At 39.2% G+C, this 27,140-nt stretch overlaps 4 protein-coding genes across 6 annotated transcripts in view; 1 reads left to right on the top strand and 3 right to left on the bottom strand.

Annotated features, from left to right (window-relative positions):
* The first annotated feature begins 1,720 nt into the window (after positions 1–1,720).
* On the top strand, positions 1,721–8,820 carry zgc:123295 (uncharacterized protein LOC641564 homolog). The gene is made up of 6 exons (XM_026997901.2): positions 1,721–1,921; positions 4,687–4,707; positions 6,746–6,908; positions 7,171–7,433; positions 7,637–7,773; positions 7,852–8,820. Exons 1-6 carry the CDS (start codon positions 1,861–1,863, stop codon positions 8,125–8,127), a joined length of 921 nt encoding a protein of 306 aa, XP_026853702.2. The 5' UTR covers positions 1,721–1,860; the 3' UTR covers positions 8,128–8,820.
* A 93-nt stretch (positions 8,821–8,913) lies between these two features.
* hirip3 (HIRA interacting protein 3) lies at positions 8,914–13,552 on the bottom strand. Its single transcript, XM_026997890.2, has 8 exons — positions 13,415–13,552; positions 13,084–13,204; positions 12,828–12,990; positions 11,990–12,628; positions 11,729–11,898; positions 10,677–10,830; positions 9,611–9,709; positions 8,914–9,288 (listed from the first exon to the last, which is right to left on the bottom strand). Exons 1-8 carry the CDS (start codon positions 13,480–13,482, stop codon positions 9,098–9,100), a joined length of 1,605 nt encoding a protein of 534 aa, XP_026853691.2. The 5' UTR covers positions 13,483–13,552; the 3' UTR covers positions 8,914–9,097.
* A 190-nt stretch (positions 13,553–13,742) lies between these two features.
* On the bottom strand, positions 13,743–19,035 carry kctd13 (potassium channel tetramerization domain containing 13). Its single transcript, XM_026997899.2, has 7 exons — positions 18,847–19,035; positions 17,634–17,902; positions 17,092–17,261; positions 16,349–16,438; positions 16,139–16,191; positions 15,688–15,883; positions 13,743–15,552 (listed from the first exon to the last, which is right to left on the bottom strand). The coding sequence occupies exons 2-7, from the start codon at positions 17,863–17,865 to the stop codon at positions 15,301–15,303; spliced, it is 993 nt and encodes a 330-aa protein (XP_026853700.2). The 5' UTR covers positions 17,866–17,902; positions 18,847–19,035; the 3' UTR covers positions 13,743–15,300.
* A 4,379-nt stretch (positions 19,036–23,414) lies between these two features.
* The window catches only part of sez6l2 (seizure related 6 homolog (mouse)-like 2), a 10,662-nt gene continuing 6,936 nt past the window's right edge, over positions 23,415–27,140 (bottom strand). For 2 of the 3 annotated variants that reach the window (XM_035531703.1, XM_035531689.1), the window contains exons 12-19: positions 26,402–26,598; positions 26,111–26,305; positions 25,687–25,899; positions 25,350–25,541; positions 25,225–25,263; positions 24,967–25,084; positions 24,724–24,835; positions 23,415–23,680 (exon numbers count right to left, since the gene is read on the bottom strand). In XM_035531703.1, the coding sequence (XP_035387596.1) occupies positions 23,651–23,680; positions 24,724–24,835; positions 24,967–25,084; positions 25,225–25,263; positions 25,350–25,541; positions 25,687–25,899; positions 26,111–26,305; positions 26,402–26,598 (1,096 nt within the window). In that variant the 3' untranslated portion in view covers positions 23,415–23,650. The remainder of the gene's footprint in view (positions 23,681–24,723; positions 24,836–24,966; positions 25,085–25,224; positions 25,264–25,349; positions 25,542–25,686; positions 25,900–26,110; positions 26,306–26,401; positions 26,599–27,140) is intronic. The other variant, XM_035531695.1, reaches the window with a different exon arrangement.

The raw sequence follows: 27,140 nt of genomic DNA on the forward strand, positions 1-27,140 counted from the left end.
GCAGGCAGCTACTGGAAGCCAATGAAGGGTAGCGCAGCAGTGGAGTGACACGGGTGAACTTCGGAAGATTGAAGACCAGTCGTGCTGCTGCATTCTGGAGAAGTTGTAGCGGTCAGATGGCCAGCAAGTAGCGAGTTGCAGTAGTGTAGCTTTGGAATTACAAGAGACTGCACAAGTACCTAGGCAGCTTCCTGCAATAGAAAGGGCCAAATACTTAATATGTTACAAAGGAGAAATGTGCAAAACTGGGTCAGATTTGAAACATGAGTTGAGAATGACAACTGATTGTCCGAAGTTATGCCCAGGCTACAAACAGCTTCAGATGTTGGTACCATGGAGTTCTTGTAGAAAACTGTGAAGTCATGGTAAGGGCTGGGAGTTCCTGGGATGTACAGAAGCCTGGTTTTACTGGGATTTAGCTTAAGTGGTGGGCTGTCATCCATGACGTAATGTCACTCAAGCATGCTGAGATATGTCTGGAAACCTGCGTGTCGGAGGGTGGGGAAGAGAATGAATTCCATGTCATCAGAATAGCAGTGATAGGAGAAACCATGAGAAGATATTACATCACCAAGAGAAAGAGTACACAAAGAGAAGAGAAGAGGGCCTAATACTGAGCCTTGTGGAACACTGACGGAGAGTCTACATGGTTTGGATGTGGATCCTCTCCATGTTACCTGGGAGGACCATCCTTCCAGATAGGACTGAAACCATTTCCATGCAGGGCCAGTCACACCAAGGCTGGAGAGTACAGAAAAGAGAATGTTGTAGTTTACTGTGTCAGAGGCTGCTGAAAGGTACAGAAGAATCAAGACAGAGGATAGTTTGGCAGCTTTTGCAGCATGAAATTTCTCTGTCACTGCTATGAGGGCTGTTTCTGTTGAAAACATGCTAAGATATCTTGAATATTCAAATAAAGATGTCAGATGCAGCGAGTAGAAGGTTCCATCACTCCACAAATTGTAATGTAATTGTAAAGTAATTGTAATGAGATTCACAAAGTAAATAATCTTCCCCATTTATTATATCAAAACTGAAGATTGAATCAGCAAATGAAAGCAGCAGAGATGGAAGTGCAGATGAGTCCTTCCTCGTATGGTTTAGGACGAGACACACCCAAAGAAATGTTTACTTAAAATGCTGGTTTTGCCAGTAGAGACTAAAAACAAGGGCTAGTCAACATTACAATGACATCAAGCACTCATCCTTGTTATTGTTATTTACATTTCAAGGGCACCTTTACATATGCTTACATTATATATATATATATATATATATATATATATATATATATATATATATATATATATATATATACTCACACAATACAAGAATCCACATCACAACAAGCTATGAACTTTGATCAGCAGCCCAGAGGAAAATAAAAACCTAATATGGTTCTAAATAAGAAGGTTATTTGAGGCATGTTGCCTATTTCAATGCTATTGTATTATTGATATGTTGCCTCAGAAATGGTATTCCAAGCATTTTTTCTTATTCACAATAAATTGACTCATTTAATTAATTTAAAATAACACACTTTTTTTTTAAAGCAAACTTCTTGTCTTACACTGATCTTATGGAAGATTCATTCAGTTTAAGACTTTTCATGCTGACATGACAAACAATATCACCTTCCCCTATGATTGTCAGTCGACCATTGTCAAAGGCCCCTGTCAGCGTGAGAAGATAAAGCATAGAGAGGAGGAGGAGATAGAGTACATGTAACCAAACTGAAATGAAGAAACGTCAACAAAAAGAGATCTAGGTTAGTGAAATAACAACCATTAACCTCCTCCAGCTGGTGTTTTAATCTGCAGCTGAAGGGGACTCGAAGCAAGACGGTGAAGAGACGAGAGCATGCAGATTAATTCATGGAAAGTACTGTGTGTCGCATTTGCTCTGCTCCTGAATGTCAAAGGTAGGTCCAAGGGAAAGTTTGAGTCACCAAGGCAAACGGTTTAGAACGCGATGTGAGGAATGTCTTCGTCCGGACGAATATATTGCTGATTATTTTCGAAATTAAGTCCCTGTGTGTTATTTGAAATAAAGCCCTCGGGACACGTTCAAATAGAGCGCAGGTGCTTTCGTTTCTTTCCTAGTTTTGCCAAGCATCAGCTTTAAGCTTTTGTTTTTAAATCATTCCCATGCGAAATTTCCCCTAACAGTTTATATTAGTCCCACAACATTACCTGCCGTTTCAGGGCTAGAAACTGTAAAGTCTGCTTAAAAGACCCCAAGACCCCAAGATCCACAGGGAGTGAGCTAACAAACGTTAGTTGGATGTTTGTTGGCTGCATTACTATAATAAAAAATTTAACTCATGAGGCGGTTCTGTACCCTTTTAGGGTGTCTTCAGCCATGAAAACTGAATTTTCACAATATTTTCCAAAATCAATAACCTCAATTTAATGGTTTTCCGTGCTGCTCAGTGTGTCAGAGGCGTTGCGGAGTTGGCTAATTAATATATTGTTAGATAGTCCGTGAAGTTACAGAATAAAGACCGTTAAACACTGAACGCGATTTGATCCGCTTAACAGGTGGCTTTTTGCACTCCAAACACGATTTTCCGGACGGCGAAAATGCGGTATTATTTTTCGTTCTCTGTTCAATTTTTGCGAATTTTCGCAGGGGGCAGAAACTTACTCGACCAATCACAGTTGTTTCTGATGTTGACGTAACACCAGAAACAGCTATGATTGGTCGATGGCAGACGACTGAGGTACAAATACAATAAGCTTTGCTATCCAATGTGTCCAGTTAAGTCCGGCTTTTTTGTCTTTTCGGTGTTGTGATTGCTGAAGAACAAATGGTTTCTCTAGAACAATTTAACATAGTAAAGCAGTGGACAAAAGAATAAATTTACAAATAGACATATACTTGGATATACAACACCCTAAGCAAAAATCAATGGTAACAATTATTTCGGGCACTGTAACTGATGCAACTGAACAAACTAGCTAACAATTATTTTGTATTGTGTAATAGTGTAGACTGTAGTAGCGTAGTCATTAGCAGCAAAAAATATTAGTGTCCGTATGCTCAAAAGAAAGTGTCTTGTGTATATGAGAACGTTATATCGTTTTACATTCAGAATATTTTCTGAAACATTTACTGATAAATTTGCCACAGTGATGCAACTTCTCAAAGTAAAATTTAAAAATCGGTTTTGCGTGATTGTCTTAAGATAACTGACATTGACACCACAAAATAACAATCCTAGAATAATGGTTTCTGATCCAGCTGAACTACTTGGAACATGTTTGGTAAAATACTATGATTTTAAAAAATTGTCTTAAAATACAACTAAGCTGAAATAAATTGTTCTTTATTGCTAGATGTAAAATTTGGGTAATATCACACATCTTTCAACAAACACTTGAGTAAATATTTCCATTGTTTCTCAACCTTGTCCTCACAATCCATGAGAGACACCTTTGTTTAGCCTAGCTCTCAGCACACTAGATATTCATTGTTCTTAGTAGTTTGATTTTTTTGTGTGTTGGGAACTGTAATAAAGCAAAATAAATAAATAAATAAATAGACAATCTGATGGGACCCAAGGACTGGACTGAGAAACACTACCATTTGGGTTATTTAAGAAATATTATGCTTGCACATTATGCACAAGTACTTCTTCTTTGCTGTGACGCTTCTTTGGTGCAACATAAAATGCTGAATGTCTTTAGACATGCCCTTGTGATCTCATGCTGTGTTGTAGATGCATCAGTTCCCTTCATGGAAACAGGACTCATGGCCTCCTGTTTTTTTTAAATATTTTGCTTGTCCCTTAAATATCCGAGTATTTCTTCTTCAATTTTTCTTTTGATATGAGATCTAATATCTTTTCAATTGTTCAAAAATATAATTATAAAATAATTGTAGCAGCTTGTTTCTGTTCATATTTACCCATATTTTATCTGTTCTGTATGTGTTGTCAAATTGAAACAAAGAGCATGTTACCTGTGCTTAGAGAAGGTGTTACTAGTATTTACAAACATTCAAAGAGCAGTGTCTTTAAACTAATACTATTAGTTGTAGATTAAACATTATAAAATGCAGTATATTTTCATTCTTTCATACATAAATTTAAGTAACTTGAGCTTATTACAAAACTACTTCTTCCCCGCAATAAGTTCAACTTGAGTTTATTTCCATTTAAATGGTTTTATGAGTACCTTTTTAGAATTTTAATTTGACCTTACTTAATTTTTTCAGTGTTGATAGTTTTCTGACTCTCCTTCACAGTTCAAGTCAAAGCCTTAGTTTTGTCTTAAGAATTATTTGATTCATTTCAGAGTCTAAAACACACAAACAGATTTCTCAACCTAGGCTACTGTATGTGTCATAGTATATAACTTAGCCAAATATTATGCTGATTTATCATAACCATTCATATTTTCACCAAATATCTTCACTGAAACAATGCCATTCTTGGTGTTCAGATGGTATGCTGGTGAGAGAGCCTTCATAAATCTGCTTTAAATCATAAATTGATGGAATCAGTATTTACATGTGCAGTTAGGTTTCTGTGCAAGATGACATGCATGGTCTTCAAGTTGTTTTCTCTCTGCTGCATTTTTTTTAATGTTACCATTTTAGAAAGCACTGAATAATTTTTATTTTATTTTATTTTTTTTAATTGATTTTGAATAATTGAATAATTGATTTTCCATTCCTTCATAGGCTCACTCTCCCAGTTAGATGGTAAGTTGTCAACCCTCAGGCACAAATACAGACACACAAATGTCACATAGTGACATGAATCTGCTATAAGCAGATTCATAGATTTCTGCGCTAGTTCAATTTAATGTGACCTTGAACTGGTTTAAGAGTAACCCTTTTTTAGATCGGTTTTAGCTTGAAGTAAAAGTTGTTAATTATTTGAGTCAATTTTGCAGTAAAGTTTCTGATGCAACAAGCTCAATTACCTATGCTGCTTTTGAATTGATTTTGTGTGTTTTATAAAATGCATCTTTCAAGCAATGTCTCAGACACAGGATATGTTTAGAAAGAGTACAGATGTGATAAACATTATAATTTTCTGGTATAGAGTAGTCAGTGTTGCATGCTTCAAACAAGAAAAAACAGTTTCATGAAGGACCAGTGGAACCTGATCATTATAGCCAAGGAAATTAAATAAACACCACTTCCCTGCTATTAAGTAAAAGTGGTAGTGGTAGCTCAGTGGTACTTGACTTGTAATTGGAAGGTTGTGGGATCAATCCCCACCACTGCCAAGTTGCCACTGTTGGTCCCCTGATCAAGGCCCTTAACTTCTCAATTGTTGAAGTTGTACTCAGTCATAATTGTAAGTCACTTTGGATAAAAGTGTCAGCTAAATAATGTAAATGTATTAAGGATTTGGTAGGGGAGCCCAAACACCACACTGGAAATGAATACCAACCTTTAAAGAATTGTTTTTTTTCTCCATGAACATGAGAACATGATCCGTGTTTAGAAAATACCTGTTTAAATAAAGATCAGGTAAATGTACCAAGGGATAATGATGCCAGAAGAATTTTACTTGATGGCATAGTTACTGAGTTCTACAATACATTCTGTACTATTGGAATACCATTAATACCAGCATTTCAAGTTCAGAATTTAGTCCTATCTTACCATCTGCTTAACATGGAAAGTTGTCCAAGACATTTGCTATCATAACAATTATAACTATAAAAGTGGAAGCTCAGTGGTTAAGGTACTTGATGAGTAATCAGAAGGTTGTCAGTTCAAGCCCCACCACCACCAAGTTGTCATTGTTGGACCCCTGTGCCGTTAACTCTAAATTGTTCAAGTTGTATTAAGTCATAATTGTCGGTTGCTTTGGAAAAGTGTCAGCAAAATATCAATAGCCATCATAATGACCATCCTACAATTCTTCCTGATCAAACTGGTTTCACATATACATGCAGACTATTCAAATGGTGTTACTCAGTTTCCCAATGTTATAAACTCATTTCATGCAGATAAGGCTTTTGATACAATTTTCCATTGGCCCAAAATTTGGTTTTAGAGAATCATGAACTTTTTATTCCTGGTTAGTTCACCTCTCCTATAGTTACAATTGGTACTAAAGGATTAATTTCACAAATTACTTACTCATTCTACAAGAGACCATCCATCTTCTAGATAGATTCTCTAAGCTAATTACTCTGCTAGCTGTGTGTGTGTGCTGTCTGGCTGATCGGCAGACAAAACACAGCCCCATCACACTGGCAGATAGTAAGAAGTGTTGATGTCTCCCTGATGTTGCCAAGGTGTTCTCAAACAATTGCTTAGGAAACTAACCATTATTTATTATTATTATTATTATTATTATTATTATTAATAATAATAATAATAATAATAATAATAATAATAATAATAAAGCTTTCTCAATGACTCTGTGTAGAAACACTGTCCACCTCTGTAAAATGTGTTGTTGATGATGATGATAATAATAATAATAATATGCAAACAATCATAGCAATAGTCTAGGATGAGTCTGTCCCAGCCAGACCACACTTATGCAAACAACAAGCAGCTGCACATAAATGGTTTCATACACTTGCACATGCACATATGCCATGGTTTAATCATTAAGCATTAATTTATTCACTGCATCAATGTTGTTGCTATTGTGTATAAAAAAAGCTCCTTACTGATAAGTCAGAATTGGAAATAGTCTATTTCACATAAGATCTGGTTTCTTTGACACTGTTCAGTCAGCAAATGGCTTCTGTGACCTTTTTTTTGTCAGTGTGTGGTGAAGCTCCCCTCAACACCAGGATCGTGGGAGGGAATAATTCTGATCCTGGCTCCTGGCCTTGGCAGGCCAGCCTCCAGACCAATGGGAATCATTTCTGCGGCGGGAGCCTCATCAATCAGAATTGGATTTTGACAGCTTCCCACTGTTTCCAAACGTAGGGGTATAAATAAACCAATTAAAGCCAAACAAAAATCTGAATGAACTCTACTTCAACCATTTCACTGCGAGTTATACTGTGTATGACTATGTATGTGACAAATAAACCAAACTTAACTTCAGTAATGTGAGACTGATGTATTTTATTACATACTGTACAGCATTACGTGATGTTGGGTGGTGGATAGCCGGTTAAAGTAATATTAGTGATATTTACTTTGACCTGATTGTTCCTACTTTCATTTTTTTTTTTTTTTTAGCATTGTATATGTCACAGTATATCTGGGAATGCAAAGTCTGCAGGACACAAACCCAAATATGCAGGCCTTTCAAGTTAGCAGAATCATCACCCACCCAGACTACAACTCCAACACCAACGACAATGACATCGCACTTCTCCAGCTCTCCTCCTCAGTGACGTTTAGTGACTACATCATGCCTGTGTGCCTGGCAGCAGCTGGCAGCTCTTTTCCCGCTGGCACTTATGTCTGGGTCACTGGTTGGGGAAATACTGCTTCAGAAGGTGAGTGCACCACAACCAGGGGACTTCATGTTTTGTTTGCTTGTTCATCTCAGCATGGCATGTTGATTTAGAGGGGTAGGGGAGGAGCACTTAAAATATTGGCAAATGTTTCATTTGCTGTTGGGTTTTATGAAATGTGATTAGCATAACTGGTACTTTCATGTGGAAATGTCTCTGTAATCGTCAACCATGGCTCTCCACAGTAAGCCTGACATACCCCCAGACCTTACAGCAGGTGGAGGTGCCAGTAGTCAGCAACAGTGACTGCGCAAATTCTTACAGCATCACAAGTAATATGATGTGTGCTGGGCTTGCTCAGGGAGGAAAGGATGCATGCCAGGTAGATCGTCCACCCATCACCTTCAGGTCATGCTGCACTGTGCTGTGGCCAAAAGCTGACATCTTTTTGTCCATGCAGGGTGACTCTGGAGGTCCGCTGGTTGTCAAACAGGGCTCTTTCTGGATTCAGGGTGGCATTGTGAGCTTTGGCTATGGCTGTGCTTGGCCTAACTTCCCTGGAGTGTACACCAGGGTGTCTCAGTACCAAAGCTGGATCGACTCTCAGATCAGCAGCAACCAAACCGGATTCATTGTATTCTCATCAAGCAACAGCACTGGCTCTGCCAGTCTTTTCTCTTTGTCTCTGGCCCTTTCGGTCTTGGCCATGACTTTCATTTTATTCTTCTCTACCTGAACCCGACACACACATATATATGCATTTTACTTTGTGTAAGTCTTGATGAAAGACCAAAAACTTTTATAGTTTAGGGTCATCAGTTGTAGATATTGAGCCTACATGTTTATGCTTTTATAAGGACTTTGTTTTTCCTTCCGTTTTGTTGTTACCTCAGATTCTATATTTTTAAATGCCAATTTGTGTTGTAGTACTTTGTTACACGGACGGTGATTATTACAATTATAAATTCCTCCTTAACACATTACTTTTTTTTGACCTGTTCCTGCACCATAATAAAAAAAAAAATAATAATAATCCACTGTGGGAGTAGTTGGATGGTGACTTATGAAGAGATTATTTTTAATTAGACAAATATGGAAACCTAAGAACATACAAGGGCACATTAAGCCTGTGGGGCTACATTAGTTACATTAGCAAGAAGCAAGACCGGTTCAGTTTGGAACAATCTTTCAGCAGGAGTTAGCAGGAACAGAAGACGATATGCACCTACACTCAAACATTGGAGAAATGCACTCAGCTGGGATCAACAGTGCAATATCTTAAATGGCATGCACCCCCTGCTCATATAAGTGAGCCATTACTTTTTATTTGCTTACTGGACCTTGTGTTTGCTCACCTAAACCAAAGCAATAGAACCCTGTCCCTTAAATAAACATACAATGTAAAGAAAATACAGATGAAAAATGACTAGTTTAACGTGGAACTAAACTCTTCACTGCAACTTTTACTGATTGTTGGGAATTGAATGTGTAATGTATATCTTATAATAAATAAAAGGGAGAGGAAAATACAAAATGATTTATTATTACACTTTACCTACAGAGAGGACCATGGTAGGTTGCACAGCAAATAAATCTAAAAATGTATGAAAACATGAAATATGAAAAACACCAACAAAGGAAAACAACTTGTATGAAACACAAAAATTATAAACACTTTGTACACACATCACATAGGCTCCTGTTGCTTAGTCGCTGTCTGCATCGTCACTGATTACACCCTTCAGGTTGCTCCAGTCTGTTGTCCTCTTGCGCACCCTGCCTGTAGAGCCGTTTTCACTGTCAGAGTCAGAGTTCACCGCACGTTTGAAGGCTGAAGGTGGAGGAGAACTGCCCCCAGGGAGCAGCCACGACGCTGCGGCTCTGCGCTTGGGACGGCCTGGAGGGAATGAGGGGGACTGATTAAAGAGAGAGTCTGCCAGTTTAGACACAGAATCAACCATCTTTAGTGATTACCAGGTGAACATTAGGATCAGGGTGAATGAAACTGTCATGAGGCCCTTCCCACACCAATCTTTGCTTCCATACTATATGTACAGTACAGCTAACTGTCTGATTAGTAATGGACTTCTAGACATATCTTAATGTTAGTCCATGAAAAAGGTTTCCAAAGTCCAATTAAAAACATACTATAAAATATATTAAAATTGCAAGTGTTGTGTGTCTTGGGCTGGATTGAGGAGACATATTCACGACAATACCCTGAGTGGTGATAATGTTGCCAACATCCAGCTCTGCTAGCTCCTGAGCTTCTTCTCTCTTCAGTCTTGCTTTCTTACACTTCTCTATGGATGGCTGACCTGCAGGACAAAGGTACAGAAACATACACTTGTTTTAAAGCAATCAGCCAGCTACGTTTGAAGATTGAAGGTTGGGGGAATGCAGGGGTTGGGTTAGCCTAGAGGGCGGTGGCTGGCTACTCATCAGATTTAGCTGACCTGTGGAAGGCTGTGTGTGTGTGTGTGTGTGTGTGTGTGTGTGTGTGTGTGTGTGTATTATGCAACGATATAGGAACAAAATCAGTATAGGACCTGGTTATAGTAGAAAAGACATGCTGGACATGGTGCTTTATTTAAAAAATGTCATTCTGCCCAGGTACCGCATAGGTGTTTAGCAAGTGAACATTAGCCTTGTGAAATAGAAACGCACTTTCCTTCTGTAACGCATAACAGGTTTATAAGCCATGTTCTCTAACGCATGCACACAGCTAGCCGAGTTAAGATCCCAATTCTGCGTAGTCACCTGAAAAGTCTCTGTAGCCAACGAGTCTCATACTTGGCTATAATGAGGGTACTGTGTTTGCACGGTTTCGTTCAATCATCAAACTGGCCCTACCATACTGCATGCAAGTTTTTCCTGTGCAAGATTTACTGGAAAAAAAGCCAGAAATAAGGTGGCTTGTGAAAACAAGACAATATTGGTAAACATTTTTCCATGTCTGCTCAGCCTTAGACATAAACAAAAACAGAAAATGTAGTCGGCAAAAGAGAATTTAATTTTGATGAAAGATTACGGGAAAAGCGATAAGACCCCTGCTTTAGGCAGCTGTTGGGTTTGTGTTTAAATGAGTAATGCAGACAAAGAAAAATGGGTGGCTAAACTGAGGAGAGCAAGTGAAAACAGAAGGACAAGACACTGGTGATAATATCATATTACACTAGTCTTCCCGTTACCACACCTTATTCCCTTCAGACGTAGCCAGCCAACGTCATTGGAGTAATAAGCTAAATAGCCACTCTTGTGAAACTCCCTCCACACACCACTGACCTTCCACTCCCAGCTCTTCCAGTTCCTTCTTCAGCACGGCCACCTTGGCCTTCACCGAGCGGCAGCCTTCCAATAGCTTCTTGTAGTTCCGTCGTACACCACAGAGGGCGATGTAATGCTTAAGCCTCGACACAGCTTTGTTCTCCTCACCCAGCTGGTGTGGTGGTTAACATGTTAAATATGCAAACTGACTTTATAATCCATAAATACTGCCAAATGGTTTTGCTCACTAGGTATGTATGCATGCGTTTCAAAGAAAAACGAATGTATTCTGTATCTAACCAAGTCTGTTGTTAACGCAACAGCATCGAAAACAGCTATAAATCTCTTGAGGGTAGTTTGCCTGATCTGTGGCTCCCTGCTAAAATAAATACCGGTTTCCAAGGTCCTGCTATCTTACAAAATATTCTGAAGTATAGGTCTGAAATTTTATCTGCTTTTTCCATTGCATCTAAAACTCTAAGACACAGATTAAAAATAAATAGAAAACATGGATTTCCTTGCATTCTGCGTTTATGTACACTTTACCAATGAGGAGGAAATGACTCGTACAATCGACCTTTTCTCATTTACCACCGAGATATTTATACTTCAAACAGCAATTTGCTGGTCATGCCAAAACCCAGCAGCAGGTCAGCTTGGTTACTATGAAGATTCTCCACAAGAGAGCCACTCTCATTTGAACACGGGTAGGTTTCACTGCACTAAGAAACAGGCGAAAAGCAGAGGACCTTCAGTTAATATGGCCTCTAGCTCTGGAATTCTCTGAAAACCTGAGGCGTTCCAACAAGCAGCCATTTCAAAAGGAATTTAAAAAAAATATATTTGCAGCTTTCTAAAGTGCTATACAATTGTTGTTTTTTTTAAATTATTATTTCACAATGTATAACATGTAATTTTGGTTTTAGGACTGAAAATATCAGGTTCATGTCCCCTTTGGTCTACCCCAGACAACTTATCCAATCATGGACTTAAGACAGAAGCTGCTTCTCTGGTGATACATGGCCCGTTTCTGACAGCTGAAAGGGAGCCGGCAGCTGCAGTAATCTCACCTTCCCTCCTTTGGCGCTGCTCTCACTCTCGTCAGTATTCTTTCTCTCTGATCCACGCTTCTTCTTCTTCTCTTCCTGTTTAGGCTTCTTATTCAGCTCTTCTTCCTCCTCCAGCGAGGGCAGAGATGAGGAGTCTGACTGGGAGTCCTTGTCTTCATCCCTCACTTTTCCTTCAAGTGGGAACAGATATGGAGGTACAACACAGGAGGGATGACACTAACACCACACAACTGCTTTCAAGTTGGAAAGACATTTCCTTACCTTTCAGTTCTTCATCAGAGGACACATTATCACTGTCTTTCTTGTTGATCATTTCTTCATCGCTCTCTCCATCATTGCTCTCTTTCCCCTTTGCTTTCGTTCCCTCATGTTCTTCCTCACTTTCTGAACTACTCCCAAAAACTTCCTTCTGCACCTTTCGCACAGCCTCACTCTCAGGGGAATTTGGCTCTTTTACATTCTCTTCTCTTTTGCCCTTCTGAGCCTTTATCTTTCCTGTCTGCTTGCCGTATGCCTTTCCCTCGCTGCCTGAGCTCACCCTTTTCTTTCTCCTTTGGTCTCTGGATTTTGCTTCCTGCTGTTTTTTTTCCTCTTCACCCGAATCTTCAAGGCTGTCGAGCTCCTCTTCTTCCCTGTCCATGACCTTCCTGCTCTGCCTTGGTTTCTTGTCCTCCTCACTTTCTGAGCTCATTCTGCCCTTCCTGTTCCCCCTCACAGTATGCTGTGCTTTCGTCTTCATTTCCACCTTTTCTGTCTGTTCTTTGTCACTCTCTCCATCATGTCCATTTCTTTCATCATCATCATCATCATCATCATCATCATCATCCTCGTCGTCGTCTTCTTCTTCTTCTTTCAGTGGTTCCTCATGTGCAGCTTTCTCTATTCCTGAATCAGGGGAATCTGATACACAGACAGTGATATTACACATATGTTGAAAAATCCAAGGTGGAGTGCTGAGCATTATTTTTGCAGCACACTTTGTTGAAGGAATGGGCATGTTGGAGGTATTGAGCTCCAAGCTAGCTCAGAGATTTCAGATACCTATATGGAAACAAAACAACAAAAAAGTAACAGCAAATTAATAGCATGGTCCTGTCACCTGGAGGAACTAACTCAAAACGTGATTTCTTTTTTCTGTCCACCACGTCGTCTTCACTTTGCCCATCTTTTTCCCCTTCATCGTTATCCTCCTGTCTCTTCCGTTTGTTCTGTTTCTGTGATGGGTTTGCCCTCATGACCAAAGATTCATCGCCGCTGTTTTCCTGGACAAAACGCAAATGATTAAACAATTACTTTATTAAACAAATTATTCAACGGAACAGATCTAACTGCAACAGCATGCCGCTGCACTGCACCTGCATTTTCAAAAGTTCCTCTTCTACAATTTGCTTGAGTAACTGTTTGTGTTCCACGCTGAGGGTTTCCCTGCCAACATGCTCCAGATATCTTCTTCGTAGTATACCTAGCGTTAACGTACTAAAGATAACAACAAATCGAGTTATGTGCAGTCTCACCATTAGATTTCAAAGCAAATTGTATAGCTAGGATATAAAAGCATCACCAGTTTAAAACGACGAGCTGTTTTAGCTAGACAGCTAACCTAGGACAGCTAGGCAACTGGCTACTTGGTTAGCTAGCTAGCAAACACTTGCAAGCAACTTTCTAACAGCACAAACAGCTGTTTACCTGAGATCCGAACAATGGTGAAGTTCTCTGAATACGAACTTGCGAATATCCGCCTTTTCTGAAACCATAGTCAACGTTTTCAGTTGCCCTTGCAGTTAAGTAAAACGTCGTTGTCCGTGTACACTTGTTTGGCGCGCTCTGTCGGTCCCGTGTACGTCGTATTGCGTCATCACGTACATGTCGGAAATCAATTTTTCTTTTTTATGACCCCATTTATGAAAAACCCCATTAAGAGTCTTCCCCCAGTACGGGTTTGCTTATATGGAAGCCTACTTCCACCAATAGATTCTATCAGACAAGCAGCATAAAACCAAGGTTCACAAAGAGAAATTAGTAAAAAGCATTTTATTAATGAACATGTTTAAGCAATATATATTTTGGACATCTTAATACCAGAAATATTAACTTCCAACATACCTTAAAAGTGGTGTAAAATATTTGATAATACTGCAGATTAATAATGTATTTTGAACCTTTGAGAATTACATTGGTGTTTTATTGGTCAGTAAAAACGATTTTTATAAGACTAACGAAATGACAGTGATCAAGTGCAACAGTTATTATAAATCCTAATTATAGCAGTGTGACAGATTAGCAGACTAACAGTTGGCCATCCATGTTATCAGTAATAGTCAATGTCATATACACATAAATTAACTTGTTTGCCTACAGTCCTGTCAATACGACTGTGGTCACAAAACCCTTGTTACTTGATGTGCATGTTGACTCCATAGCAGATGTTCCTTTTAGCTTTTAAGACACAAACAGTTTCTGAATTATCACCAAAGTACAACAGAGTAAATGTCTGTATATTAACAAAAGTAAACATCTATAGAATTGATTAAAAAGTACCCTCATATACCCACTTTGGAAAAAGTAAATGGCAATTTCTTATTGAAGATACTCAACAGCATCTGCAATTTTGCATGCCATCTTTTATCCCTGAATTTATAGACCTCTGCATGAATGACAAAAGAAAGTACCATTTTCGGTTTCCTACAGCTTTGGTGAGAAAATATTCTGGATGCTTCTCTGAATAATTATGTTTGTCAGCATTTACCAAACAAGGAAACATGTTCATGTTATTGACTGGGCGTGTGCTTGGTGTCTGGCTGATATTTATACCCTATCGGCATGTATGTTTAAAAAAAAAAAGAAAAAAGAAGCTGGTTGGAATAATCTGCAATACCTGGCTGGTGGTTGGAACCACAGACAGGCCCAAAATAAGAACCTCAATAGCATTTACAGAAACCTTACTTGATGACCAGTGAATTCGTACCACATCTTTAGAAAGATGATCTAATTAACTGAATGATGTTTACCGAGTGTAGAACAGCTATCAGTTTGAATAATTTCTCAGTCACCTTATGATCACTTGTGCTGTGTATACTTTCGGGAAAACAGGTTCAGGATGGCATAGAGTCTAGAATACACATATCAGTCAAATATAAGTCGCTTCTAAGTACCTCTCTGCAGGGATCACTCAACACACACCTGCATACAAGAACATCACAGTTAACCATTAGGCATCAAAAGATCTTGTTCAAAAAGACCACCAGCCATGCCACAAAGATAGATAGCAATAGCATATTCCATATTCTTAAAAATGAAACATTCTGGAAGATAAATTAAGAGATAATAAATTAAAAAAAAAAACAATAAAAGCAGACAAACAGACAAAATAAACAGAACCACACTGTGGCTCTTTAGGGATCATTTCTAAGCATGTACAAGTTCCCACCTCACCCTACAGTGCAGTGTTGAAATACCAAAGACTGACTCCCACCTCCACTCCATTCATCCATCCAGCTTTGTTTTAAGTCCCACTATGTTATTTATTCACAAATTTCCAGTCATAGCTAGTACCTTTAGGCCATCCCTCACTTTCAGTCCTTATACACAGTCTGCTGTCCATGGCCCCTCTCATCATGCATAATATGTCTCCGTACATGGATCCTCCTCACCCTTCTGTCTCCACCCCCAACACCAGCCCCGCTCTCCTCCGACTGGCCCACACTAGGAGACGAGACACCACTTGAATCCCATAGAGCCATGCTTCCGGAACCAGAAACCCGCCCATTCTCATAAATTAAAATATTCAGAGTTTCTTCAAAGATGCGAGCTTCTGGAAACTCAACCTAGGAGTGAAAGATGAATAACAGCAGAGGAAAAAGTAGAAGGGAAAAAAAAAAAAGAGACAAATTTAAACAAGAGCAGGGAAATAAATTAACCTAAAGATAACTGCCCAAATGCATGCAGGTGTGCAGTCTCACTTTTGTCTGTTTCTTTTCGGTGGCATAGACGATGGAGGTACAGCATACTTCTGCAATCTTGCGCCCTTCACCATAGAAAGACCAGCAGCAGATTTCATCCCCAAGCACGTCTTTAATGAAGAGCACTCTGCCATTAAAGCGCAGGCCTAGCTTATCAAACAGCTCAATGTTCCTCAGTAAGTTGTCATCAGAGTTACTGGGAGTAAAAGAAAAGAAAAAGAAAAAAAAGAGAACGTAGCAAACACAACAGCAGACACAAAACACCAACTTAACAAAGAGATCCACTTTTACCATCTTGCCACGATATAAGATTTCTGCACTCATTTGTAGTGATATAAGATATTAAAAAACATCTGACAAAATGCCTCTTCTCTCTAGTTTAGTTACATGTTCATAGCTGGAGGCATTTTTAAACTGCATGTTAGAAAGTGCATGTATGTGCTGAAAGTACCTGGTGTATGAATACTTATTGTTCGCTCTGTTATTCTGCAATTTCACCACAGGCTGAAATAGATTAAAACAAGTTTTAGAAACCATTCCCTTATTAACCTGACCCTCTATTATCATGAAGTAGTCATGGATTGATGCTACTTTATGACCACACTTTATGAGTGTGAATGCATAAACACGACAACAACACAAACCAAACCATTTCTCTCACCTTCCTGCAGGTGGCAATCATCCTCTGCTCCTCTTTAGCAGATGTGATCATGGGGATGCGGCAGCCTCCCTCATAGAACTCACTGCGTTTCTGCATTACACAAAAGAAACAGATTTACATAGACAGAAACATTCTAGAACGTGCTGATCAAATGCAGTGGCATGGGACAAGTGGGGGAAAAAAGTCTACAGCATCAGTAATCACCCATTTGAAAAGACAAAAAAAATCATATATTCCTAGAATCTTTAAACTATCAAAACATCACTTCAACCTATTATTATTTCAGAATAACATTGCTTGCATCGATGGTAAATTGAACAATTTTTGACATTCTCTAAAACACTGAAAACATGAGCAATCAAGAATCAAAATGGAAATGGCACTGGAGCCCTAACAGCATATTTTGGCTTTCAGCAAAAGGTTATGAACATGGTCTTCAAACACCACCACAAACAGATTTAAGATAAATAGATTTCTACAATTCCAAATGTTTATCCTAACTGAGATCCATCTCTGAACTGTTTATTACAGCCTGAGTTTCTCATCAGTGAGGGAGTGCATACAAAATGGCTGATCCTACATCAACAACATATACATACCATACATGTAATGCATATATGCATATCAACACAGGTTGTTTGCAAATCACAAAGCCAGCTTTGATTAAACAAACAAACAAATAAATAATAAAAATAAAACAAACACTCTCTCATCTAACACACTGTATACATAGTGGGGGTTACCTGTAAGGTGGTGAGGCAGTGCTGGACTAGCCCCTGCAGTCTGTAGTACTGTGCCTCCTTCAGCACCTCCTCCAGCTCCCTCTGGCTCTCAGGGAGTGGCACTGTCCCATCCCGCAGGAAGTTCAGCACCAGGGGGAAGTGGCGCCCACACCTGTCCAGCACCACCCAGCCTGTGTGTGTGTGGGGGGGGGGGGGGGGTGATTTTCCACTGGTGATTATCAATTACCCAAGGATAATAAACATCCGTCACTCAACAAATCTCAATAAATATAATTAATTCGGGGCATGATTCTTAAGAGTTTAGATGGTGCATATCTGCTTGCATGAAAAGGTTTGGGAAATTTGTTGATTTAGCGTGGTTGGATCAAGTGATTGTAAAGCAGTTTTTTAGCTATTGTTGGACTTATAAAATACATTTCTTCACCTTTACCAACTCTAAAGCAGTACTATCATTCAAGTTTTGTTGTTACTCCAAAATTTACATTCTCAAGTTCATTAACTGTCTCAAACACACTAGAATGCCAGCACACATGCATGCTCACCTTCTGAGTCTATGGTGACATCCACGCTTCCATCACACATACTCTTGAGCAGACTGTCCTCTTTGCTGAGTGTCTGGACTGTGGTGTAGTGGATGGAGCCACCCACATTCAACTTTACATACTTACTGCCAGCCAGACCTCTCCCAGCCTTCTCCTCTATTCCATGACTAGGTGCCGAAGGGGCAGGATCGGGCCCCAACACCACACTTTCACTGGAGGCTTCAGCAGACATCAGGAAAAAAAGATGCCTAAATCCTCTAATGCACTACCTGGAGATTTAAATGCACACAAAGTACATCTGTCAGCAGAAGTCGTGTAATGTGCCTGCTGCGTTATACCTGACTCCGGAAGTCTGTGGTGAATTCATCAGCTTTAAGCATGAACTCAGCCAATAGCAACATTCTGAGGCAAACATAAAGCAATAAAATAAATAAATAAACGACGAGGATTCACAATACCCACAGAGAACTTCAAAGTCAGTGAAAGAAGGAATACAAATGTATAGCCTCGCGCTATTCCTAGATGGTACATCAATATGGAAGTTCGGGAATACAGAGCTCAAATCAGTAACCTCGCATATAAAGAAACTATTTCGCTAGCTAATGGCTCGTTATTTGGTGTTAGCGTTAGCTATACTTTCATTTAAAATTAGAGCAACTCCCCATTCTAGAGGAATTAGGTCAGTGCAGAGGACAAGACGTGACAGATTTCATCTGCTATAGGATATCTAACCTACATTATCTTATCCCCACCGTTGTTTTTTGATAGCATAGCCAACCAGCAAAAAATAACAGGTCAATTAACGCTACTGATGAAGACATCCCAAAAGTAAACGCCAGCACAACACAAGCCAGCTACACTTTTGGTAAGCTAGGTTAGCCATCTATCTAATTAACCTGCTACTACCACAGTTGGAAACAAACTTGACACTTTCAATTTGGGGCTGGCTAGCGTTAGCTAGGTCAGCTTCTCGCCTGATAGCTAACTAGCTAGCTAGCTAGCTAACTATAACAGGTCAATCACAGACTCGTTAAACATTGCGAAAGAACACATCAGCACAAGAAGCGCCAGATAGCTACACTTTTGGTGACTACATAGCTGGCTAGCCAACTAGATACAACCCTAGAAAACAAACTTATGGCTAGCTTTCACACTTTGGCTAATATTCTCTATTAATGGTATTACAGGAGAGCTAGCTTAATCGTTTTCTCACCAATCTGTTTAGCAGGCTGGCTTTCCTGAAATCAAGGTGCACAATACAGTGTAAACAGTAGACGACAGTTTATGTGAACTATATTCGAAAGTGAATATAGAAAACATATAGCTATATATACATATAGCTTTCAACAAATCATTTCCCGTTCTGTGGTTTTATCTCCAGCGTTCATCCACTAGTTCCTAGCTTCCTCTTGAGCACTTCCCCTTGTGGAGTCAAAGTGATTTGTCAAAATGCACATCCGTCATGTGTTTTAGTACCGCCTTTGCATGGTACCAGAATTTAATTTAACCGTTGTGGCAATCCATTTAAATAGGTCATGGTTTTGTTTAACTCCAAAACACTCAGCGTATCGATTGTGATGTGATTAAGCCTATAATAAACAAGGCAGTCTAATGTAATGAACGAGAAACAGGACATTTTGAACGGAGGTCTTTCATCAGTTGTGCAGGCAAAGTACTTCTGAAGCCCTAGGAGATTAAACCACTTTATGTTCACTGCTGCCAGAGCAACAACTGTCAGTGCAAACAGAAATGTCATTTAAGTCGTTAATAAAAGTACATTTTATATAAAACCAAAGCATTTTTTTCCTTCCAGTGCCATACAGCATCTCTCAATGAAGTCATATCTTATTGCCTTGGTTATCACATGCTTGGTTCCCAGCACACAGTCAGTCTCTCTCTCTCTCTCTCTCTCTCTCTCTCTCTCTCTCTCTCTCTCTCTCTCTCTCTCTCTCTCTCTCTCTCTCTCCTCTGTACGGTTGCCTCATTCACCGACTCCTGAAATGTACACGACAGTTCGTCTGCATTTTTTTTACTGAATGCAAATGCAATTCCACACCAACTTTACATTGACCTTATAATTCTTCTGCGAGCAGAAGCAGTCGGGGGGTGGGGGGGGGGGGGGGGGTGGGGGTACTGTCCTAAGAGTCTCTCTCACTCGAGCTCTGCTTAAAACCAAAAGAAATGTAATCTATTGATTACAAGATTTCCCACAAAAAGAATCTGTGGACGGGGCTTATTCTCCAGGTTATGATTAAAATTTTCCAGTCCACCTTAAAACCTAGTCTAACGATAAACTCGCTTTTTCATGCGGACCTATATGCTGGTTAGTGAGGGATAGTGCTTAACTTGCTTAGTTTTTCTTTCTTCTCTCCGGCTCTGTTTTTGCCGGCTTTCTGATACTCTTCCTTCTTTTCCCGACCCTGAGCCGTCTTTATTTCACACCGGAACTGGAAACATCGTCGACAATTTTAAAATAAAATTTAAAAAATCACTGTTGGTGATCCGTGACAGTGAACAGTGCTAAGATACAATTTTGTGTCATATAATTGCTCTCACTAGAAAGCAGAAAACCTGTTCCCCCACACTGGCTTATCAAAGTAATAACAATGCAAGTCATCACAGGTTTGCGAGTGCATGGACATTTGCATTTGAACATAGTAGTTTTAATCGTTAATGTGAATAAAACTACAGATAATCCCTACAGCTGTGCATAAATTGTGCTCAAACTAGAAAGTCTTAATTATCACTGCAAATGTGCTTAAGTGTTAACAGATATAAGTAAGGCAAGACGTTTTTGCAAGTCTTGGAATGTGAAGGGTTGTACTGCAAATAAGAATGAGATACCATATGTTTTTAATAGATAGCGGTGTTTAAATCAGTATTTACAGACTTAACTGAAACATCCAAAAATAATTTTCATGCAAGCACATGCTATACTTAATGTATATTCAAACATATATTTAGTAGTAGCCTACAAAAAACCTCATTAATGTTTCTCACAATTAATAAGGATCTAGAATGTTGTTCAACTATTATTGCATCGAGGATGAATTTTGTACTCTTGGAGGCAGGCCGGAGGGGCGAACTGCATGTGTCACCTCAGCTGGTCCGGCAGCAGTGCGTTTAGCAGTGCTTTTCCTTCCAGGTCTATGCATGGTTGTATTGCGGTCACGACCTCCGGTCCAGTCATGGTCCAGGGCAGCCACTTGAAGCTTTGCAGAGCAGAGTTCACATGCAACCTCGCCATTGTAGCATGGAAGGAGGATACATGTCTCAGCTCTGGCTCTCCTATCTTCCAGCACCAGCCTGGCTCTGCTGCCTTCCTTGTCATTTTCCCCAGTCATTTCGCTCTCAGCCGGCTGGACCTGTCCAGCGTGGGCCAGTAATTCTTTGTACTCTCTTCCTGCAGGCTACTTCTTTTTCACCACTCGCTTTCGTGTTAGTTGATGTGATGCTCGATTTCTTCAGTCTCAGTGGCAGCCTCTCACTTCTGACACCAGTGTAACATTGGCGGTGAAGAAGGACCATGAAACACTATTTCTTCCAATGGAAGTGTTGTTTTATTTAACAAGAGCAACAACAAGAAGGAAAAGGATGTCCCAACAGCGGTAAATGGGGGAAAGTAGGTAGAGGACATGCTCGATAGATGGTAGACATAATTAAACTATCAAAGTACACAGTGAGACTAAATCAAACACCTAAACACCAACTCACCAAATACAACTATTTAACAACCGACGTAAATGTTAAATGTAAATAAATAAAGTCTGCAGAGAAGAGCGTGGCATTCTGGGAATACTCCTCGCCATTCTTCTCTCTGATTTCCTAACTGGCCCCCTTCCCTAGTGCAGTGGCAGATGCTACAGTATGTAAATATTGCACAAACATGATAATATGAGCTTTATCAGGATTATAAGATATGTCATGGAGGATGAAAGGGGTGAAATCAAAAGAGAAATAAAAATAAATAAATATATAAATCTGTAAATAAATGAATTCAATAATTGTGCAACATAAAAACAAAAATGAATGAATGAATAAATAAATATGGTACATAAAGTAAACATAAATGTAGATTTAAAAAAATAAACAAATAAATAAACAAGTGTCATAAAATTATAGTAAATGTGAAATTAAAAGCATAAATAAATGGATATACCTATATATACTGAAATAAATAAATTAGTATTTTATTTATTTATGCTTTTATATATTTCTAGATGTGTTTATTTTTGGATTTCTTTCTCCAGTTCATGTTAATGAGGTGGGCAACACTAATGCAGTTCTAACAACATATGGGTCAAAGGTGAACAAGTGGTAAACTGCCATGCAGCCCAGACACACCTAAACAGTAGGATGACAGAATGAACTTCTTAGTTTAGTTTACTTCACTAGCATAGTGGAAAACGAAATGTATAAATAAGTAAATGCTTAAATAAATACATAAATGTATAAATACATTTTTAAAATGTTCAAAATTTATTTTCCATTTTATAACTTATATTCCTTCATTTATTTATTTTTGCTTTTATGGTACACATTAATTAATTCATTTATTGTATGGTTATATTTCTTTATTTTATTTGTCATTTTATTCTTTGTAGTTAAAAGCACTGCATTACAGGAATTATAGGTCTTAACAAAAACATAAGTCAGTATTCCTGATGGAAGAAGTAAGGCAAGTTTTTACCATCCAACAGCGACTTTTATTTATTCTTAAATCTTAGCAAATAAATAATGCCTTCATGACAGTATATTATGCTGATTAATAAACAATATGAACAATTGAGTAATACCTTAATGCAACAATGAATCCTCCACAGCTAGACTCCAGGTATGGCACAGTGGAAGAGACAAAACTCACTGCATTAACAACAAACCATGATTCAATTTGAAAAATAACATTATAAAAAGCATTTCAGTTTGATACTGCATCACAGCAAGCAGCTGATGTTTTTTTTTTTTTTGTTTTTTTGCAGTACATTTTTTGTCAACATAGTGCATATGCAACAACATCAACTCTGATAAACAATTACAGTACGTAGAACTGTTAATGGATCCTAAGCTGAAGCAGTAGAATATACAATCATTGCGTGCCCTAAGCGTGAAGACATTCCACCCTCAATCCACCGTCATTCAACATTAAGCAGAAAGAGATTCTTAAGAAACAGCAAATAACATTATGAGACGCTGTGGCATTATTGGTCATTATTACATCATAAACGTAGGAAAGACTATGGCAACCTGCGAAACATGAAGTGATGTCACATTATGGGATGTTCTATTTTGGCACTGAATTAGTTTTGTATACATAAGCTTCAATATTCAATCAAAATATTTACATTCAATATATTCTGTGATTTTGTATATGTGTGCATGTATGTTTATACAGAGAAGGGAAAGTATAGGTGTGTTCATATGTTTCTTCAACTGTTTACATGTCCTTGTGTTTGTGTGTGTTTGTGTGTGCTCCTCTCCTTGTACAACTCACTGCCCATGTGAGAATGGAGTCAAATTTTGACTCTCTCTCCTACAGTCTCTCCCGTGGTTTCCCTGTCTCTCTCACTCTCTCTTTCTCACCTTGCTGTCTCACCCTTTTGACTTTTGTATATGTCTCCCTTGACCTAAGGCACCAAACCAAATGTTAGAAAACATATCTTATAGTGAGAAACCATAGGCTTGTGGATAAGACTTGTTCTTAATTTCTCTCTCTTCTTTACACACACATAGTAACACACAAGCACACAGGCACGCGCGCACACACACACACACGCGCGCACACACACACACACACACACGCACACACACGCACGCACACACACACACACACACACACACGCACACACACACACATTCACTGGTAAATGAGTCAGCAAAGAGCACTGAGATTGAAAAGAGACTGAAAGAGAAAGGTCAGAGAAATAAAGTTGACTTGTGGAGAGAAATAATATCATCCCTTTGTTTGTTTTCCTTCGTTCCGTCTTTGATTTAGAATCTTTCATCACACGACATCGGCTTCAGATGGACACCTCATACTCCCTTGTGTCCTACAGTGAAACCAAACAGTCATAATAAGACAAATGTCCATCTCAGCCTGATAGAAACAGATTTGCTAAGCGCTCAAAGGACTGAAAACCCTCACCCTGGATCAGCAATCTTACTCTGAAAGATCTGATATTTGACAAATCTTGTCACCATTTTCACTGTTCGATGTTTCAAAAAGAACTTTCAAAAAGGACGTTCATAGTGTTCCTATGTATCAATGGGACAAAAGTGCTGTTTTGATCATAATTATATATTGATTACAGGATTCCCTTTCAAGTGGGTTTACACTTGTACTGAAAAAGATAAAGAGTTGAATTTGCTCTTTGGACTAAGGGGTCATGCAAGTGCAATTTCCCATTACGTACTGGGATTATTCTTAGTTGGACATGAACATGACCACCCTATCATTCACTGATACTGACTGGTCACTTTATTAGGTATACAACTGTAAATGCAATATGTGCATTATTCAATGTAGTTTATAATGTATAGGTGCATTTGCAGGTATGGTCACAGAATCTACCTTATGTGTTACCATGCACAGTTTGCCCAAACAAATCCTAAATCACCAGTTAATCTCTGACTGTGGATCTACTGCTGACTGTATATTATTTGAGGGAAGGACCCCTCCCAGCACAGCAGTGACTCTGATATGATAGTGGCAATGTGATGACCAGTGGGCTGAGTGTATCAGGCACAGAAGGGTGACACAGAAGTGTGATGATTATGTTTTTATGTGTCAGTAACACTGCTGGCTTGAGAGTGGTCTTCCACCAAAAATACCACCCTGTAGCAGTGCTGTGGTCAGACATGAAGCACAGATGAAGAGCTGGGTGAGGACTAATGCAAAACCGTGAATGGCAACAGATGTGGCCTTTAATTGTGCGCTTACAATGTGTTTCTACCAAATAAATATTTGTAAAAAAAAAAAAAAAAAAAAATGTAAAGGGTGAGTGTATATTTGAATGTTTAGACTGAATGTTGCATTTAGTATTTCTAATAAACAGGTTATTTGGTTCTGCACGGGTGTGTGGAAGTGTCTTACCCCTGCTTCATACAGAGGATTGTTGAAGTCCGACTCCACTGTAATAGGACTGTAGGAGTGAGTGTGTGAAAGGGATTTCCAAAACAAGGGCTTCCACTGCAACCTACACACACTAAGAAAGATGGAGTGAAAGAGACAGAGGGAGAAAAGAGAGAGAAAAGAAGAGAAAGAAAGCAAACCAAGTAAGACAGGTAAAAAGGGATTATGGTGGGAGGAACGGAGAGGTTACCTTTCACAACTTACTTAGTGTAGTACATGTAGATTCCACCAATCAGAAGAATCACCAGAATGATTGGCAAGATGATGGCCAATGCAATGTTCTCACTCAGCATTTGGTGGGAGGCCTCTAATGACTGGGAGACTGAATAGCAAAAATAATTAATAAATCAATAAATAATCAAATAACATCATGAAAACTTTAAGATTACCTAAGCAACAAAAATAGCCTTATTTGTTGTGAATATCATAGTTATAATGGGGGCCATGGTGCTGCATTATTACCTTCCAGTCTATGGTCTTCCAGCAGCTCCTCATAGGCCACTGTAGAAAGTGGAAACGCTGAGCATATGTAATGGTAGTCAGAACACCGGCTCATTTTGTGTGCTGAGCTCATCTATTTTTCATACCTTTGCAGAAAGGTGGTGGGCTATTCCACTGGGAGGGGTGCCCTGGGACACAGTTGATGATAACCTCTCCAACGAGCTCATAGCCCTCGTAACAGAAAAAGCGCAGCGTCTCCCCTGCTTGGTAACTGTGTTTATAAAGAGTCTGGTAACCATTGTCTGGCACACCAGGATTTGGGCATGGATCATACTTCACTGCGCATGAGAGACAGGCAGGGAGAATGATAGCAAGAGAGAGAGAGAGAGAGAGAGAGAGAGAGAGAGAGAGAGAAATGTCAATGTCTAAATAACAATGTTATACTATAAACATCTAAACACACACACACAGACTTCCACTCACAGACACATTTAGGACTGCGGTCGCTCCATTTAGGCATGCCAGTGTCTCTGCCATAGCAGGAGATTTGACTGGGGCCTTCTAGCTGGTAGCCTTGATTACAGGTGAAGTGCACCACTGTTCCAACGGTGAAGCTGAGCTCTGGGTGAACTGAACGTGCTCCGTTCACTACCTCTCCTGGATCAGGACACTGCTGTACTGTAGGACGGTCAAAGCCAGGAAGAAGAAAAACAGTCATACTGTATAGATCTGTAAATTATCCTGAAAATCAAAGAGTCTTAAAAATTGACTAGATTAGCCTTTGCTTGCAGTATTGGTCTAGATTTCACATGCCCCTGTTCGTCCAAGCTTTGCAAAATGACCTTTCTAGCATTTGAGTCACATAAGTGCCTTAACACAATCTCCAAATTTAGTCAGTTTAGCTCACTTTTCACACAAATAGGTGGGTTGTTGCTCCAAGACAGATCCCACTGGCAGGTGATGATGTCTGAACCCACAATGTCATAGCCAGGTTGACACTGATAGGTTAGCACACTGCCCCTCACAAGAGAGGGATGAGAAGAGCTACTCCAGCCAAATTCGATTGGTGGGAGTGCAGTGCATGTGTCATTAGGCTCCACCTCTGGAGAAGATAAAAATGGTCTGGCATCACAAACGACTACTGTGAAGACAGGAAAGAAAATATGAGATAACAGCACAAAGGTGTTAATGACTTTACCTCGATAATGTATCAGGAAGCCTTGACTCATAATGAAGGTGGAGTCATCAGGATCACTCTGAAACTGAATAGTGACCTCAGAACCACCAGACACGACCCGAAACCTTTCCCGTGACCCCAGATACTGGCCAATCACATGGGACGTGAGATCATGCCCATCAAATATAGTGAGAATGTCGTTATGACGGATGTTCAAACTTTAGAAGTGAAGGAGACAAAGAAGCAGACAGTAGTCATGGTACATCAGTGGTTCTCAGTCCTGGTGGATCCATGCACTTCACCTTTCTGTCTCTGCTGCCCTATTGATTCTGTTGACTCTATTTATTCATTAAAATCATCATTATTTTATTATCAAACTAGCGTGTCAATGGGTCAGAATGCAAATATATATTTAAATTATACATTCCATACATAAATTATTTGGTCATTTCCCAAATAAAGCTCAGCTGTCCTCAAAATGTAGTACATATACAAATACAACTGTCAAAACAAAAGTGGTGGATATGGTGCAGGATAGTTGTTAGCCAGGAAAACCTGTTCATCGTACAGAAACGTTTTCTTTTCTGGATAAGATTTATAGATGGAGTTGGCTGACTTTGCTGAATTATTTAGAGATTTTCATTGGTTAGCCTTGAAAAAGACATTTTGATTAGATAAACCAAAATGCTTATCTCATTTGCAGTTACCATTCAAACTTAGCTGGCTATATACATAGACAGTAAAGTTATACTAATAATGC

The sequence above is a fragment of the Electrophorus electricus genome, chromosome 1, assembly GCF_013358815.1.
Source record: "Electrophorus electricus isolate fEleEle1 chromosome 1, fEleEle1.pri, whole genome shotgun sequence".
In the NCBI taxonomy this organism is placed as follows: domain Eukaryota; kingdom Metazoa; phylum Chordata; class Actinopteri; order Gymnotiformes; family Gymnotidae; genus Electrophorus; species Electrophorus electricus.